Here is a 19,465-nt window from a genome sequence, read left to right as displayed (position 1 = left end):
ACAAACACAGAACAGAACCCACGCTCCTCGGGTGTTACCAAGCTCCAACAACCAACAGAGAAATGCTAACAAAGAAAACGAGGATTGTGTAGACAGGTACTTATCTGGGCACTTTGGGTCACATCCTGACATGATGCAGATCACCAGGGCAGGAGGCAAAGTCTGCATGGCCAAATCACAACACTTGTGACCTGGGCACACGGCATCCCAACTCCTACCTACAAACCCAGGCATTTCAGCAACTTTAGTGATCGATACCAGGGCAGCCCCCCAAGCTGCTGTCACTCACCTTTGGCTGCAACCCTCTCAAACACCATCCAGGAGGGGCAATGTATTAAACAGAGCTGCAGTGCAAAAAGTCACAGGCATGTGAAAGGATACATCCCCAGGATAACTGCTTCAAGGCATTTGATAGGTAAGGACTCCCTGGTCATTTCTTTTGCTGTCTCCATTAACCTAGAACAGAAACAAAACGGTTTTCAGTCCTTCCAGCTAGAGTAATCAAAGAGTCCTCTCGTAGAGCGGGAGCCAGGCACCTCCAGTTCTTATCTCAGCAAGAGCTGGTGAACTTGATTCTCCCCTTCAGTGACTTGCCAGAGTCCTCTTGACTTCTGGAGGATGACTGGAGCGGAAAAAAAAAGGAAGATAAAAAAAAAAAAGATTATTTGGCATCCCAGTGCCTTCCACCTCTGAAGGTGGATGGGAGGAATGCAGTCCTCTCTGCCTCTTGCAGCAACTCCATGAGCATCACCTCAGACTGTAACACAAAGCCCCACTGAACTGCACAAGCTGGCAGTCAGGGAAATCCCAGGGCAGGACTGAGTTTAGCTTATTTTCAAAACAACCCTGGCTCTCCTCTGGCGAGAAAAAAAACCAAACCAAAAACGAACCAGGAGAGGATGGTTACATAGCCCCCTGAAAGCTACAAATGCCTCCATAATCCCATAGCTATGGCTGCAGACCAGAATTTATTGCCTTTTTATAAAGCCTGCTCTGCAGAAAGCTCCACCAACACAGACACTTCACACCACTGCAAGCTGAGTTATTGTCTTGCTGCTGCTCCACATCTCCTGTGGACAGGGAAAGTGGCAAATTCCACACAATTTCCTGCAGGAGTGCAGGAAACTATTCATGCCCAGGCTTTTGCACATTCACAGAGTTTAGTTACATTCTAGACTGTATCTTTGGAGTACTATTATTTGACAGGGACACAACACCATGACAAGCAACAAGCAACCTCACGTCAGCTGAGAAAGCCGTTGTGCCAGACTGACACTGCACTATTAACCTAGTAGGTAACCTATCCCCTTCCACAAACAGATCCTGAAATCCTGGACAGTTTGGAAAAAAAAAAAATACTGGAAGGAGCCTAAAAAAGGCCAGAAGAGGCACATCCAATGACACACCAAAAAACTGCCCCCTAAAAAAGGCACAGCTGAAAACTAAGCCAAAGGATAACTTCTTCTTAGATAGTCTTCTCTATCCATATCCTTTCCCTGGGAAGAGCTTTTGTAAACAGATCCCTACTGTAAGGAAACACAGCATTAAATGACAAAAATATTTGTATTAGAGAAGATTATGAAAATATGCATCCAAACCCATCAGAGTCTGTTTCCCCCACTTTCTGATTCACCCACCTCATGCATTTTAAACCTTGTATTGAGTGCAAGTGACAACAGAGCTTCCACTGCTATTACAGCCTGTCACAGCCATTCCATGTCCCATTTATCTAAGTTAGAAATTATCTTTTCATTTGTAAACAACCACCCCTTACACTCTGCCTGCAGTACAGAAGACTAATTAGACTTTGCCTGCCTCCTCCACACTCACAATCAGTCACAGAACCCCACAGAACTGCTGGAAGCACAGAGCAGCCCCGGCCAGGGCACACAATGGGGCTCCTTCATCCCCCACAGAGGCTCCCCAGTGCTGGTCACCACAGTGGCCACTGCAAAGCCCCGTCTCTGTCTCAGAAGCGTTACGTGCAGATGAGGCGTGGGAGGTAACCATAAACAAGATAATCCATTGAATTTCCTATTACCAAAAAAAAAACCCATAAAAAGACAGCTGATTATGAACGTGCATCATGAGGAAAAATGTCAGCTTGTAAAGTTATTTATCTTCAAGCTCTTTAGTGTGACCTATGCCTGGTTAACACAGTCTGAGGGGTAGGGGCAGGGCCAGCATCTCCTCCTCAGGCACACACAGTAACCTACACCTGGATCCAGGAGCTGCAGCGGGACCTGGCAGCTCAGAAACACAGAAACACCTCTGGAGCAGGACAGTGATGAGGGTCTGCACGAGGGGAGCACCGCTCAGGAGGCACCACCAGTGCTCAGCAAACCAGCACCCACCTGCAGCCCTGGGGCAGGCTGTGCCCTCACACACATCCATCCTGGAATCCCGGGGAATACTCTGCAAACAGTTTGCTTCCGCTCTGCATTTACAGCACGGACCGCAGGGTTTATGTGCATGACCCAGTTCAAGAGCCACTGAGAGTTCTTCCACTTTTAACAAGTTTGAGTCAAAGCATGGGCTTAAACCCTGTGTTTGTATTGGAAGCAGAGCCTCTGGAGAATCCCCAAGCCACTGCTCTGCCCAAGGTAGCACAAGCCAAATCTAAATCACTCCTCACAGATTATTTTTCAGTCTACTTTCAACTGGCTTCTCAAAAGCCTGGGAACCCACTAGCTAATCTATCCTATACTTAACCTTGCATCTAAGAAGGTCCCCTAATGTTTAAACTAAATCCTTCTCTTTTTGCAAATTAAATCAGGAGCTATTTCTGCTCTCCACAGTGGGTATGGAGACCATTTATTATCTCTCCTCTTGCTACAGACATTTGTATATGCAAAAGACTGTAATCTACCCTCTCCTCTGTGAACATGAGAAAGCAGACACCAATTTTTATTTAATTCTTCCCTCACTCTCCCAGAAAGCTTCTCCTTTAGGTTATGATTTTAGGACAATGTTTCTTTCAATTTTGGAATCCCTTCAACTTCTCACAGTCCTTTGGCTAAGGCCACAACAGTACAAACAGACCAATTTCCTTCTGAATCCATCTTTCGGTGTGCGTTTGCAACCAAGTCAGTGTGCTGTTGGCTTTTCCCTGTTGGCCCACACTGAATTGGGTTCTGGTGGTTTTTTGGTGGGTTTTTTTTGTGGGTTGGTTGGGAAGTTTTTTTTGTTAGGGGTGGGGATTTTTTTGCTTGGGCTTTTTTGGTGAATTTTGTTTGGTTTCTTTAATTCTTTTAAGCTCATATTCTTCTTTGCAAAACTAGCCTTTTGTTCTCCACAGCTGGCTATTCCCAAACCCTCCTCTGCATTTACCCTCATTAAATTATCTCCTGTTTGTTCCAGCCCAAGAGATCACTCAATATCCCAATTTCACTTTTCAAAGCCTGGTCACTTTGTCCAGCCTGGACTGCAAACCATCCATCAGCAAACAATTAGTCTTACCCATACCACTAAGAAAAAACTGAGCTGGGACAGACACTGCACACTTCAACTCACAATCTCTGCTAGGAAAGATTGATAAAGTGACACTTTCTACGTGCTGCCTTTCACCAAGTTGGGTCCTTACATTAAATAGTTTTATTTAGACTCAAAGTGGCCTTATCAAAAGCCACACTAAAACAAGAAGTTACTATACCCACGTCTTCTCCCTGGTTGACAAAAGCTCTTTCACCCTCATAGAAGGAAATTCTCAGAAACAAACCATGCCCAACAACATTAATGTTGCCTTTCCCTTCCCTTGAACTGCAGATAAACTCAAAGTTCCTAGACTTATCTTTTTAAAGGCTGCTATCTTTGCCTTCCCCAGCACCCACCCTCCCCATGCTCCCTTATCACAAATATTAATAGTTGGAGGCTGCTTGTCAGCTCTCTAAGGGATCTATGGCAAATGACCTATGGCAAATGACAGACCATTCAGCTCATTTGAAAACAACTCCTTACAGGTACTCTTTGATTTGTCCTTTCCCCCTTTTCTCTAACTCCTAAATTCCTATCACACTGTCTCAGACATTAATAATGACCAGAAAGTCTGCACAGTTAAACTTGTGAAAGGAGATTTAAGGAAAGCAGAAAAGAATTTTAAAATAGCATCAAGCATTTCAATCCCCTGCCTTAGCAGAGTTTGCTTCTGGGATTTTCCTTAAATCTTGACAGTTACCTGAAAAGATTTCACATGTATAGCTATTCTTTACAGTCTTATACCAGACAGCTGGGAATTCTGGTAAAAAGAGTCACCCTCTCCCCACACTCCAGTGAGCATGGGGGCAGCCCATCTCTTCCAGGAACTTAGGGGAGACTGCTACAGTCAAAGACAAGCACCTTGCAGCTTCCCTTTGTGGCATTTACACCACTGTCTGACGTCTGCCAGGCAGATCTCTATTCCAGACCACAGTGAACACTTCTGCCTCTAACAAATGTAGCCAACAGGAACAGGATGCTTGTTCCTCCCTCAAGATCTAGTCCCTGGCAGACAGTGATATTTCCTTGTTAATTGATTCAAATTTATTTCAGTGTTTTCAGGAGCCCACCAGGACTATCTCCTTTGCTTTCTGCAGTAAGAGAGGCCCTGAAAGGAGTTGACTTTGCCTCTTTAGGATGCTTTCTGTTTAAAAAGGCAGTGTCTAAAGACAGCTCATGGGAACCATGGATTCCTTTTGCTCCCAGATTTTTCACTTGGGCACCCAATTTCATATACAGGCTAGAAAAATCTTAAAACCTTTCAGCATGCCTAGAACTGGAGGATCTCACCAGCTGGCACTGATCATACTGGAGTCCCTTCAGAGATGACCATGCTTAGGAGAGGCTCCCCATTACCTTCACCAAAAAGACTCCTACAAGACTGAATAAATGTTTTTATTAGTGAGACCCTTCAGCACATTTTTTCCACAAAATTCTCCTTGCACGGGCACATGTACTTTGTATGAGATCCATAAAATCTCCCTCTCCCAAGTTTTTCTAAGGCTCCTGACAGTTTCATTCATGATAATGAAGCCAAGAGAGAAGAGAAAGGCACCAACAAGAGCAAAAGGAGATAAAACAGCAGCGTAAATCTTGCGAATCTTCTCAAAAACAGTGTTTCAGGAGCAAAAGCATTTCCACCACATGCTGAACAGCACACCGTATCTGTTACGTTCCCCCTTTGTGCGAGAGAGAAGCAGATGTTCAAATGCCATCTGCAGTCTATTGTCTGGAAATAGTATGAGCCCATTTTTCTTTACAGCCCCATCAGTGTTCCCTAATAACATGGTGTGTGGAAACAGTATGATTTCCTGTCTCCCCTTCCCTGTTATTTGCTTGCATCGTTGCCACGTGACAGCTCCTATCGCGCTCCTTTATTGCAATCGATTACACATTTTTATATCTGCAGCCACTGAACGTCTCTCACTCCTCACAGAGCAGCTTCTGGGCTCTGATTTCTCAAAGACCACAGAACCCACCCAAACATCCGTTTCTGCTTCAGTTGTAGGTCCCCTGTTCAGCTGGCACTTAACTGGAGGGGACAGTACAATACCGCACCTCACCAGATACTCTGTGGAGGACAAAGAGATTTGTTTCTCACTGTGCCTCACGCCTGCATCCTAGAACAGAAGCTGCCAGAGGGCTTATCTCTCCTTGTAAACCCAGGAGTAACAGCTTGTTGACATTGAATTCACAGTTACAGATATTACTAGATATCCAGGCACTTTTTTCCTAAAGCTCTTACATGATCTAAGCTTGGAAGTTTTAAAAAGAATGGCTATGTCAGTCAAAAGTACCATTTTTTATCAGACTGGTAGTACCAACAAAAGTCGTAATATAGGTTTAGCCAGCATAATCCTGCATGGGAAAAGGAAAACCAGTCCTACTGGTGTCTGAAACATTCATATCACATGCATGCACACATGGATCAGCAGAGCTGAACTTCACAGGGTGTCCTTCACCTACTTAGCACAAAAAGGTACATCATGAAGCCAGTGAAGGGCACTGCCCCAGGTTAGGATACCTGTATTAGCAAAGCACTCCTATGGCGGATGTAGCTACACCTGTAAATTTGGATTTTGTGCAAATACAGCCAACTCAGGAGAGGTGAGACCCAGACACATTTTCAGACACAGTTTGCCTGCACAACAAGAACAGCACACAAAGTTTACAGGTTCACAGCTCTGCCACCCTGACTCACACAGCTACGCCAACAGAAATCTAACGTTTCCAAAAGTGCTATCTGCAGTCTAGACAAATCCACATGGTGTCTGACACTCTAAAAGTTAAGCTGATAATAAGAGTGACTTTTTCTTAAAGAGATTGTAAATACTGAGTTATAGCAAGACTATATCCCTTAATGAGTTCCTATAGATAATTTATGCTATTCCTCCTACACTCAGCCACGCATTTTTATTTTCTCATACATCACACTGATGCTGGCAGTAAATCTCTACAATATCTAGTCCTCTCTCCATAATAGAAAAACTCATTAATATGCCCCAGCTGCTTTAGGACACTTTCACATGAATTTATGAATATTCAATTTCCATCTAGTACTCAGCTTCTTTGTGTCCAGCCACTGCTGTCTTGAAGAGAGGCTGCCAAAGATCTCGTAATACTTTCATTAGCTTTGAGCCCTCACATTATGAAATCAGCAATATGTTTAGCATCAATAAAGCTCTGGGAACAGCCTCATTTTTCAAGAGCCAGTGGCAATTGGAGGCTTTCAGCATCTTGCCCGATCAACTTGCAAATGGAAACTTTGTGTGGCAGCAAGTGAGGCCTTTCACACCACAGAAATGGCTCAGAGCAGCTCCTGTCACCTCAGCACAAGATGCCTGTCATTGCCATACTGGGAGCAGATTTCTTGCAAAGGGGAACACACCTCTCAGGAAAAAAAAAAAATGGGGTGTAGGTGATTTTTCAGCTTTGATGAAAACTGACCTGCACACCAGATGAAGAAAAGGAAAGTTTTCATGCACACCTCAAAATTACAGAGCAATCAACGCAGTATTCACACAGAATCACAGAAGCTGGGGCTGGAAGGGACCTCTGGAGATTATCTATCCAACCCTCCTGCTAAAGCAGGTTCATTTAGAGCAGGTTGCACAGGTAGGTTTTGAGTATCTCCAGAGCAGACTCCATAGCCTCTCTGGGCAGCCTGTCACCCTAAAGGTAAAAATTTTTTTCCTCACAGTCAGATGGAACTTCCAGGTTCAGTTTCTGTCCATTGCCTCTTGTCCTGTCACTGGGCACCACTGAAAATAGTCTGGTCCCATCCTCCTGACTTGGCCAGGTGAATTTTAAAAGATCTGAAATCTAAACCAGAAACTGTAAGTTTTGTAAAAACAACCGGAATTTTGGTTTCATAAAAATGACAGGAACTTCAGACAGTCTTGCATGCGTTCTCCTTCTCAAAATTGGAGAAACCAAGACAGGCAAGTGTTGGAGCCCTACAGCAGTACAACAGGATCTGGGCAGCAACACGTGCTCCTGACAGCTCCACTCCTCCCAGCACTCCCATCTACCCAATCCTGGAGCAAAGCAGCACAGGTCTCAGGACTTCACACTGCTCCAGTCCAGCACACATCATGTTCAGGCAACTGTGCCTGGAAAGCTGGCAGCCCCTGAGGGGTTGGAGCATTTCCATGGTCTCCATCCTTAACTCCACTGAAGTCCTGCTGCCACCCCATTCGAAGAAGTTCCTAGCAGCAACAAGACAAGGAGAGGAGTCAGACACTCGTCCCCAGGCAAACTCTAAGGCAGATAAGCAGAGGAAATGGCTCCACTGGGGAGAGGATTCAAAGCCACAGGCACATCTCCAGCTGCAAGCACTGTATCTGTTCCCTTCTAGGAAAGAGCACCATCCTCGAAAGGCAGGCTTTTATCCAGTGCAGGAAGATGACGACCTTTTAAGTGGTAAGTGCTGAGCATAATTCATTTTCATCCTTCACTTCCTTTGAAAAAAGTAATGGGACAAATTTAAAAATGACTGAGCAGCTTGAAAATTGGTTTAAGCTTCTGTAAACCCATCTATCATTCAAGGCACAAGATTTGTTTTAAACTAGTTCCACCAGAGCAGTGAACATTAGATAAAGGAGGTGAGAAAGATTGCTGTCAGCAAGATGAAAACCTGAAGCACAAAGCTGAGATGGGAACTGGAATTTTAGAGTGAGGGACCATTAGATTAATGACAGAGAGCTGGGAAGAGCTAGAGACAGACCAGTCTATGGGAGTAATTACATTCTGCTTATCTAAATTTCACCCTAAAATAAAAGCATAATGTTGTCAACACCCTTCCTGCCCTAACCTGCTAATTTATTGGGTTCTGTTAAAGAGATGTCCTAAGTATGCTGCAGTTCTAATGTGCAAGAGACCCCAGTTCTCTGCTGCCAGGCTCCCTGGGCACACGTTCATACTTGCACTGCACAACTCATCACCAACCAGCACAAGTCCACCACATGGAAGGAGCAGCAAGATGAGCAGCAAGGGAGAAGCACGGACACAACTTAAACAGTCCATTGTGATCCTTCAGGGAAAATGACTGTGCCCAGGATGTCAAAATTCCTGCTGCATTTTGCACAGCTAATCTCTTCCTACCACCCACAAAGGGCATTACAGCACAACCAGAATATCAGGACTTAATCAGTTTTCAGAAAAACAGCCCAGCCCTCCCAGCCCAACACCAATAAGCAGAGAGTTTTCCCACCCCTGTGCATGCAGCTCTGGCCTGCAGCCAAGCAGTTCCCACACAGCTGCTGAGCAAGAACAGCCCCTTCCACTTGTTGGCTCTCGATGGTCCATTTGCCACCCGGCAGCAAGCTGGGACACTCCTCACAAAGGCAGCAACACAGGCAGCTTTGGCCCTCCCACAGAAGCTGTGGCACAGAGGAGACAGCCCTCCCATGCCATGGTGCTGCAGTGCTTAAACGCCAGGTGATCAGGGACAAGGGCACTAGAGCAGCTCCAGTGACACTTACCCACTTAGAGGTCTGGTTTTTCTGATCTCGAAGAACTGTGTTCCCGTGTGATTGTATCTGTATTTCGTCTGTCAAAGGAAAGTAACCTGAACAGTCAAACAATAAAATAACACTGCTCAAAAGGTGAATTCCAGTTCTGAGTTCCTGCTGAAACACAAAACAGGCAGTAAAAGCCATTGACTCCCAGATATGAAACACTGGCACATGAAATAAAACAAAACTTTTCACTTGTCTTTTAATATGATCTATTAACAGCAGTAGGTACAGAGTCAGGTATTAAGGTTGTCCATCTAAATGACACTCAGATTCAGCATTTGAAGGTTATAAATTCTCTTTTCCACTAAGTCCCACTCATTACTATGTTGCAAGTTTGAAAAAAAGTCTCGCACTTGGACAAGAGAAAGCTTTCATAGCCTACCCAAACCAATCAGCATAATCCATGGTCTGAAAAAATTTATTTCCTTTAGAAGTCTTTTAACTCCATCGGCCACGTAGCTCACCTATGACCTGTAAACCAAAACCATTGCAGGTGCATCCATTTACAGTTAGGAAATATAAATCATTCTTTATAAAATACAGTGTTCTTGAAATGAAAACAACCAGCTACATGCAAATCAAGGTCATTAGTTAACACTACGAGTACAGCAGAAAAGTTCATCACAAATGATGCCAGATGATGCCTAATCTTGGTACCACTTGCCTAGAAGCACAGGCTGCCATGCAGCAGCCACCAAAAGCAGTCTCTTCTCTGCTCCTTGAGCATTGCTGTTCAAGCAGTAATGCAATAAATCAGACCAGGAAACCAATCCATTCGTAAAAACAAAAGCAAAACAAAAAAACCCAACAAAGCTTTGCAAAAAAAAGTTATCACACTGCCCTTACTTTTGCTAGGTTACTTTTCCAGTTGAATCTCTTTTCTAACCTAGTTCCCAAATTCTATTCCCATTAGAATGTTCATGCCAGCAAAGCTGGCAATACCAAGGCAGATACCAGGGCAGAGGCAGGTGACCCCATGGAAGCAAAAAGCTGCTTGCAAGGCATAAATAGCACAGCTGCTGGGCATATAACCATAGCCTAAATAAAAACTCCAGCTCTCAACAGGATGCTCTGAACTGACTTCAATTAGAGTTCAGAATTCTCCACAAACAAGGCTTTACTTCCCTCCTGCCTTCAAAACCTAATTCATGAGGCCCTTTCAGGGTGCTCTGCACAAAGCATACATCCTCTTTCAGCCCTCAAAGGAAGCCCAGACACTGCTCCCCAGCCCACTTTGAAGCTTTTCTGAACACAGATCCAAACCCTGTGCCTGCTACATATCAGAATGGAGCATTTCAAAACCACTACAGGGTGAGGTGGGGGATAATGTAATTTTTGGAGCTCTGTATGACACGGTATCCTCTCTGGGACAATCCCAGTGAGCAATAAACCTCTTGTCCTGGCCAAGTGGCTGACATAAGGAAGAGAAATGCACCGTCCCCCTGCAGAGCAGGCAGGCCCCAGCCTCCCTCCCCACAGCAGCTGCTGCAGCTCCAGGCCCGGCTGACGCCTTGATCCCAACCACGACTCCCCACCAAGCCAACCGCGCCTGCTATTTTTAGATGTTCTTCCAGCTGCCACCCATATCCTTTCTTAATCCTTACCAGGACTTTACACTCATTCTTCATCCCCACAGCTTCCCCACACACACGTACACAAAAAGGCAGAGTTTAGAGAGAAAGGGAAACAGAAGAGCAGCATATGGGCCAGCAACCTTCCCTGAAATTATCTGTCAGCAATGGAAACAGTCAGGAACTGGGCATGGGGCAGTGACAGAGAGGCCAGCCAGATGTGTAGATCCCTGATGAATCCCCCAAGCAAGGTGGAACACCTGGAAGGGAGATTCCTTTGGTCAGTTCCTGTGTCACAGGCAAGCCTGCCCACCCTGGGGTCCGGACAGTTGCTTGTGCCCCTCGCCCCAATGACAAGCACTTCCTGCAAGCTGAGCACACAGGCAATCCTCAGGGAGCCCACAGGGGCTGCCAAGGCAGAGGGAGAATGGGTTTGCCACAACACTGGCTCTCTCTTAGTCGCTTTATGACAAGGTGCCATATTATTTTTCCAGGCATCACAATCCGATCATAATATCCTCATAAATCAACTTCAAAATAAGCACTTCTATTCCCACCAACGTCACTTCAGTTAAAATTTTCAGTATCATTTAAAGTTAATTACATCTCCCAGAGGATTGCTATGACAAGCTCAGTGCTGCTGGTGCTATCACAAATCCCTGGAGGCGTCCTTTTACCCCCAAATGATCCCAAGCCCTTTCAACCAGCTAAAGCGTCAGTAAAGTTCTGTTAATTCACGCCAGGCACAAGTCAGCCTTCTTTCCGGAGACCACATGCTCAAGAAGGATACTGCAGCATCTTCATGTAGGTCTGTATTGCCTGAAGCCATTCTGGGATTGACATGGAGAGCTTGTAGTTTGGCACTGGCGGCACCGAGGGCTGGACACAAGAAAAAAGATAAAGAGGTTAGACAGCCACTGCTCCCCGCAGAGCAGATAAGTGATTTACTCGAGCAGCGGCATGTGCTTAGTGCAATACAGTGTGGCAGCACAGATGGCTTAAACCCCACGTGAACTCAAGCAGCAGGCAAAGTCATCCTGCTGACCACAGGGGCTGCCCCAGCAGTAGAGCCAGTCCTGTCCCTGCACAGAGAGGCCGTGGCAGGCTGACCCTCAGAGCCGCCGGCATCCCTCAAACACCGCCCTATGCAGGCAGACAATCCAGCACAGAAAGCCTGTGCTTCCCATCTCCCCTGTCAGCACAGGGCAGTTTGGATGAGCAGAGTCCCAGTACTGACTCTGCTGTTCTCCCTCCCCCAGGAAGCCATTTCAAGTCTAATTTTTTGCCTCCTTTACCACAAGAGAAAGATAAAACGAGACAAGGATCCTGGGCTGCATAATTTCCCATCTGCCATGTGTCTGCAGCACGCTTACTAGGGAGGGAGAGCATGGTACCTAGAAGACCACCTGGGACCCAAATATTTAATGACATTAAGACACTTAAATATATAGACTGGCAACATAATGGGATTTTTCCAAAATCTTATAAGGCATCTGCTTGTGCCTAAGCATTCTAAGAAGGCGGGCCCTCAATCCATGTTTAATCCCCACAGCTATTTGGCTCCTGAGCCTACAGCCATGCAGGGAAAGAGTAAAGCCTTGTCCCAAGTCCACTTATTTTAGGGGTGAGACTGCAAAACATGGGGTCAGAAGATATTAAAGTGGGCAGCATGGCTGAAAAGAAGTTAGCACAATTCTCACAAACATTGTGAAAGAAGCAGTTTATTTGAATATTAATGCAGATTCAAATTCAGGAACTAGCAATTTGGGCAGCTGTGACAAGGTGCAAAGAAAAGCATCGGTGGGCCCACATAGCTGTAAGCATAGTTTAAAGCTCATACAGTGACATATCACTGTCCTTAATACACTTCAAGTCAGCAATTACAGGTAAGAACAGCAAGTTCAAGGTGGTATGGGGCCATGTCTACCACAGACATTTTCCTCTCCAGTTCTCACCTCCATTAAGATTGTGTGTTTGCCTTCAGAGAGTGAGCACCGGTAATCCCAAGGCGACCAAAACCCAGCATTTACCACACACAGCAAGTTACTACAGTCAAATAGTAAATACCCCTCGGAGAAGGGGGAAAAAAGGACCAAACCAGAGACTCTTACACTACTGGCACACAGAAAAATACTGTCAGTGGCAAGCAGATGGTGAGGCTTCCAGCTTACCCCCGCCATCCCAGTGCTACATGGGTGCCGGCATGCCTGCACACGTGGGCTTTCTCCTCTCACCAGTGGGAGTTAGGAGCAAGAATCATTAGCACTTCTTAATCACGATTTTCATGCCTAAGCTCTTCATTAGAAGCATGTTTTTGGTTCCACAGGTTCCTTTCTCACCCAGCCCCTTTGAATGAATTATTCGCCTGTCCCTTCTGCACAAAGGCAGACCTGGATTCAACACACCAGATAAGGCTCAAGTTTCAGAAGCAGCAAGGAGCTGACAAAGGGAATTATGGCAGGGCTGTCACACCTTCCCCGGGGTGGCTGTTTCTGCTCCAATATACTCAATCCTTTGCTTCAAAGATACAGAAGCTCAAGGTGCATGCATTGCACTTACACAACACACCAAGACAATGAGAGTCCCAGCTAGCGAGGGGCCTGGCTGGGACCTGGCGAGGTGGGGATTTCATCCTTTTCCCAGCCCTCACCCAGCTGTGGGACCCAGGACAGCACCCCATAGGGATAGCACCTGTGTGAAGAGACACAGCCCTTCCTGTAACCCACAGTGGCCACCCTCACCAGAGGACACAGGCTCGGACCGCCAAGTGAGATGCTCCCCACCTCCAAGGTGGGTGATCACATCATCGTGCAAAGAGGATGATCATGTCAGACACCAGAGCATAGTCTGGTAAAGAGAACCAGGGTTTTCCCACTGGCTGGCACATATTCCAGTTACCTCAGCAGGCCTGCTGAGCCAGGAGGCCCAAGCTCCTCCAGATCTCAGGCAAGGAGGGCAAAGTGTCCATCAGCCTGAGCCCACACAAGCCAGTACTGCTCTCCTCTCTCCAGCACAGGGCAGGCAGTACACACACCATGCTGCCAGCCAGGCCAGGCACTGGGGAGCCACATGCCTTCCAAACATTTTTCCCTCCCTGATTCCTGCCCCAGCTGCAGGAGGAGCAATCCTGGGCACCCACCCAGCAGGGAGCAGAAGCCAGGGCTGCACGATACCACAAGTGAAGGAAAGCACAGCATTGTTGTGACTGAGGACGCAGCATCTGGAGGCAGTTCCTGGTATGCATCCACAGCAGCAAGGAGCAGGCAAGGGTTTGTAGCAGGAGGTCATGGATGGCAAGAGGAAATGCAGACACAGCACTACAGACCATGAATTTGTAAAGTGAGTGAAATTCAGAGACAAGTCAGATGAAAAGCCTTGACCTTATATCAGTCTTTCCAAGGAACAGCAGCTCCAGAGACAGTGGAGCCACTGCAGTGCAAGACCACGTGGCAGAGCTGGAGACTCATCCCATGGCTGGAAACACCGTAGTCCCAGTTCACCACAGACATCCTGCGTGAAACTCATTTTGCCTGATTCCACTGTCTCACTTAATGGCCAGAAAGTCATTTTCTACTAGCTCCCCCTGCAAGCACACTGTTACTCAGCATGGATGGAGCTGACAGGCAAGAGTCCTTGAAGCTGCTGAGAGGTTTAATTTGTTAAAACTTCCAAGTATCTCCAAGATCACAGAACAGGTAAAGGACTGCACAGCCCTTCCACACTGTGAGCCTGCACTATTCCCAGAGCTCAAGCCAACAGTCAGAGGTGGGGACCCCACAGGTTCCAAAACTGCCCTTCTTGCAGACAAGGCAGCTTTTTGTGAGGACTGTGCCGCCCAAGAGAGATGCAGCCATGCACCTCTGCAGCTTGCATTTGTTCCAGTAAGGACAACCTCACCGACACAGTAAGAAGCTACTTACCACCCTGCGTGTATGATTGCTGAGACTAATACCAAGATGATTAGAGCAATCAAGTGGAGCTTCTTGGAGAGGGGATGAAAACTCTCTCCCATCACTAGGGATTAAGAACTGATCAGATGCAGAAATGGAGCAGTTGCACATGCCACTCACTCAGCCTGAACCAACTATTAATGCAAGCACATTACAAATCATCTTCTCACAGGCACAAGTTTCCCTCATCACTCCCAAACAGCAGTACCTGGTCTTTTGCAGGGTGATACATACCCAGCAGCACAAGCCAATTAAGAAAATTTGTACCACCACTTAAGGAACAAGTCTCCCCTCACATTCCTACTACCATCAAAACTTTAGTAATCCACCACCACTTTGTGGCAAAAAAACCTGCTCCTAACCTTCATTTGCTCACCTGAGCTGTGCTGGTCCTAATAAGGGCCAGGTAGTCCTCAAATTACCCTCTGACCCCAGAGGTCTCACACTGAGCCAGCAAGAGCTACTTAGTCACAGAGGGCACCATGTTCTCCTGCCCTTGAAGAAATTAATCACTGTAACAGGAATTTTACTTCCAGGCAGTGCTGGAGGAGTACAACTCCTACAGCACTCTGCACTGATCATCAGCATCAAATGATTTGGCCAGGCAGATTTCAAAACATTTTTTCTTCTGCCCAGCTTCAGCACATGCTACAGAGAGTCAGCCCAGTGCTGTAGCACTGAGGAAGAAGCCATGGGCAATGCTCTCCGGGACATTCCCACAGGAGTACAGTGTGCAAGTCAGCACACTGGAGTCACTGGCATGTCTCACCAGATGCTTTGTCAGTCACCACGGGTGTCACCAGTAAAAGTTACATGCTCTGGAGCTGGGAAGTAAAGGATGAAAGTCAAGCCTAGTGAGTGCTTTGCCATCTTTTAACACCAAACAGGTTTGTAGGCCATCTAGACTGGCATAAGCTGGTCAGGCTGCTGAAACTAGAAGTTCTGCCCTCTCCCTGCCCCTTCATTTCCACCTCAAGTGCTTGTGTAAGTACAAGATGAACCACACCAAGGAACCACAAACTCAGCATAACCCGATTTTTCTTTAGCTGGATATGCTCCCCCATCCAAACAAAAGCTGGTTCCAGCACAAGGAGAGCCGAGTGGAGAGAGATCGTCCCTTTTGCACCTGCACTGGACTAAACATTGCAGAAGAGCGATGAAAGGCCTTTTCAGCCTGAATCTTATTTGACAAGCACCTTCTCAATACAGCCCTATGTAATAAGCTTTCAACTTCCCTGTGCACAGAATTTCCTTTCTACTCCACGTAAAGAACAGGCATATGGTTCATGTCAGTATCACTGACAGCCTGGACCATGACAACAGCAGCCCAACCATCTCACCCCAGCATGCAGAGGGATATGAATCAAGCCAGACTTCAGCGGTCAGCTCTGATTAATGCTGCTAGATGTGGGGAGTGAATCAAGCTCAAAGTCTGCCAAAGCAAAGAGTGTTAAAGACATTGCGATCAGGAATGCAGCACAGTGTCGAGAAGCCTTGGAACAACAGCAGACATCAACATTTTATTTGCTGGCTGGAGGAAAAAGACTTGAGTCAGGCAGAGCTGTTCGGGGCTTGTACTGAGGAACGTACAAGACAAAAGCATTTGGAATCTTTCCACATACTGGAAATGAAATGTCTGAGTTTTAAATCCCTTGTTACATTTGAGGACCAACGCTGTGTTTTAGGAAATGCCTGTGTTCCAAAAGGAAAACAAAAACCTGCTTTAAATTGCACGAAGTGCTTCACTCAGTCCCTGAAGATTTCTTTTAACTCTTGTTTTCTGCTTTTTTCTCTCCAAGCTAAAAGGAGTCATTTTCTTCCTACTTGTTCCTCAGCACACCAACTCCAGCCCCAAGCACCCTGCAGCCCCCGTAGCCCGTTCTGGGCGCTTTCGGCCAGCAGATGCCCCATCCTTCTCCCCACTGCCCCGAGAGCATCCTCGGGGCTGCGGTGTCACACCCTGCCACCCGGCCCTGGAGCCTCCCCGGCCGCTCGACGCGCACAGAACGCGGCAGCCGCCGGACCGCAGACCTCGGGCTCTGTGTCACCCGCTCCTTCTGCACCAGGGGACACACGGGGGCCTCGCCTTACCCGAGCCAGGCGGGCGGCGCTCCGGATGGCCGCCGCCACGGCACCGCCGTCGGGGTGCACCCGCTCCACGTGCCCCCACATCCGCTCCCAGGTCTGCCCGTCCATGGGGAAGCCGCTCTTGTTCACCAGGAAGAGCGAGCCGCCGTCCCGCTGCTGCTCCTGCTCCTCCTCCTCCGAGCCCCCGCCGCTCCCGCCGCCGCCCGCCGCCCGCGGCTGGGCGCTCCGCGACCGGCCCCCCTCCTTGCCGGCCGCCGCACGCCGGCTGCTCCCGCGGCCGCCGCCACCGCCCGCCGCGCCCGTCATGGCCCTGCGGCCATGCCCGGGGCCCGGGACCGCTGCCGGGATGTGCCCCGCGGCCTCGCCGCCGCCCGCCCGCTCTTTATGGGTATCTATGTATGTGTGCCTGTGACGGGCGTGCGGAGGAGGCTAGCCAGGGACGGTCCCTCGCTAGCGTCGCCGGCCCGCTCGCTCCGGGCGCCCCGTCCCGATCCCGGTACCGGCCGCGGCCGCGCTGGGGGCGCGCCCCGCGCCGCGCGCCATGCCGCGCGTTACCGCGCGACCGGCCGCCCGCCCGCCCGCGGCGCGCCCCCATTGGCCGCCGCAACAAAGAGGGGCGGGGCCCGCGGGGCGGGGCGGGCCGCCACTGGCGGAGACGCCGCCCGGAGGCGCCCCCTGCCGGGCAGCCCGAGCCACCACAACGAGGCGGCGCAGTCCGAGCGCTTTCGCCCGCAGCCGAACCGAGGCGAGCCCTACCGAGCCGACAGTGGCCGAACGCAGCCGAGCCAGGCGGAGTCGAGCCGAGCCGAACCCAGCCCAGCCCAGCCGAACCCAGCCGAGCCGAGCCCGACCCCTCCGAGTCGAGGCGATCCCCTCAAGCCGAGCCCAGCCCAGCCCAGCCCAGCCTAGCCCGAGTCCAGCCGTGCGTCCCGGTTCCCACTGCGTGACGGACGCCTGAGGAGGAAACTCCTAATCGGAGAGAGCTGCTGTTCAGTTCTTCCCAACAGAGCTGGAAAATCCCTTGTAGAGCACTCAGCGTTTCGGTGGTGGCGGTGAGATCTCAGCCTGAAGGCAAAGCGCTGCCGAGAGAGGCACCAGGCGCTTGTGAGGGGTGGGCGGAGGAGCGCCCCAGGCCCGGGCAGAGAACTCCCCGGCGGTACTGCCTCTCCGGCGCCCGCTGTGCCCTGATGGCTGTGGCCACGCTCGGACGGGAATTTTCAGCTCTTCACTTCAAGCACAACAGTGTCAGTGTAATACAACTCCTAGAGCTAGGAGTGGCCCCCCCATCAGATACAAATAGTCTGAAAAATGTTGCTCCCCATCCCCTGCCCATGCGCTCAGATACTACTGCCACTCTGATCCCCCTGGCTCCCAGGCATGAATAAATTTCTGCGGTGCCCTAATCAGCTTCCCGAAGGCTCTCAGGAGCCAGGAGTGTATGTTGAGTTGCTAATCACTCTCCACAGGAGCCGGTGTCTCTGTGAGTCCTACCAGTAATCCTCCCTGCTGTCCCCTGGCCACATGGTATGCCAGAATCTCATCAGGAGGTTTAATAGAAGGGAGGACAGAGAAAAGCTCTTCCATCAGCTAAAGCAAATCAAGGGCTTCAGCTTACATGGCTTGCCCAGTGTCAGCTTTCAGCCCAGGAGACTTTGGTCTAGGAAACCCCCCGAGCTGGATGTGGGGGCTCTGTGTGTAAATGGCAACAAAATCCGGGAGAAAAGAGGAAAGGTCAGAGTGGGTTTAGAGCTGCTGTGGAGTCTTCACCCTCTTCCTATGTCCTGCATTTCCCTAATCATGAAGCAAACACTGCAACTGGAGGGAAAATGTCTGCCCAAGCTGGGCAGAGACGATAGACACACACACACACACACACACACACCCCCCCCCACACACACCCTGCTGGGTTTGGAAGCAGGATCCCAGGGGGAGCACAGTCTCTCCTTCTGGAGCGCAGATGATGCTGAATATCAGCAAGATGTGAGAGCCCCAAGATGAGCTCCAGATGGGAGATGATGAAGCTCAGAGACCCAGAGAGGCTGCAGATGGCTGCTGACACAGGGGAGAGGGCTCTCAAGGAGCCAAGGGAGGCTCAGGGAAGACCGTGCAAAGAAAGGAAGGCCGAGAAAGTCTGCAAGTTCACTGGAGCAGAGCCAGGGGAAAGCTTGAAAATCATTCAGACCTGGATCTTAGAACAAATGGGACTGTGCAGGTGGTGGCATCCATGTGTGAGCAGCTGAGGGGCACACTGCTCGTGACAGAGCCTGGAGTGCTGGGATTACACAGTGGAATGTCATCCTCAAGGATGCTGATACACAAGCTGGCAGTCACGTATGTCCCAGAGCCTTGCTCCCTGTTGGAACAGGCAACCACGTTGAGGCTGTCACAGCCTTGCTCAGTGCTGCTTCACTGCCCAGAGCAGCCAGGAAGCTTCAGATTGTGTTTTCCTACACCCACCCACTTCTCAGCCACCCTGGAAGGGTGAAGATTAGAGTGATGCTATGTGCTTTGCACATAGTTCAAAGCCTCCTGCATTCACCATGTCAGGGCGTGCTCCATGCCAGAGGGAAGGACTCTCCATGGCCAGACAGGTAAGAGGCATGGCAAAGTTGGGACACCACAGCTCTTTTAACAGCAGTCTGCAGCATCCAGACCACTTCCAATCAGGACTGAAAGAAAGGAAATTCTTACCAGCTCCTCCCTAATGCTCAGGCTGAAGAGTGATAAGTTGAACTCCCAGAGGTCAGCCAGTGTGTCCAAGGCTAGCTGTGGGCTGGACAGGCAGGGCAGAAGTTAGCTGAGGTCCCAAAACTAAAGGCAACTTTGAAACAGCAGCCTAAGAAGATAAAACTAGAGTCCCTAA

The 19,465-nt window shown here is 48.9% G+C and overlaps 1 protein-coding gene across 1 annotated transcript in view; it reads right to left on the bottom strand.

Annotated features, from left to right (window-relative positions):
- Positions 1-17,118, bottom strand: part of VASH2 (vasohibin 2) — a 34,561-nt gene extending 17,443 nt beyond the window's left edge. Inside the window, exons 1-4 of the mRNA XM_048298661.1 lie at positions 16,606-17,118; positions 11,355-11,443; positions 8,958-9,014; positions 382-456 (exon numbers count right to left, since the gene is read on the bottom strand). Coding sequence (XP_048154618.1) covers positions 382-456; positions 8,958-9,014; positions 11,355-11,443; positions 16,606-16,908 — 524 coding nt within the window. The 5' untranslated portion in view covers positions 16,909-17,118. The remainder of the gene's footprint in view (positions 1-381; positions 457-8,957; positions 9,015-11,354; positions 11,444-16,605) is intronic.
- Between the last annotated feature and the right edge of the window lie 2,347 nt (positions 17,119-19,465).

Source organism: Corvus hawaiiensis, chromosome 3 (assembly GCF_020740725.1).
Source record: "Corvus hawaiiensis isolate bCorHaw1 chromosome 3, bCorHaw1.pri.cur, whole genome shotgun sequence".
Taxonomy (NCBI): domain Eukaryota; kingdom Metazoa; phylum Chordata; class Aves; order Passeriformes; family Corvidae; genus Corvus; species Corvus hawaiiensis.
The sequence above is the reverse complement of the archived record's forward strand: the minus strand, read 5'-3'. Positions and strand labels throughout refer to the sequence as shown.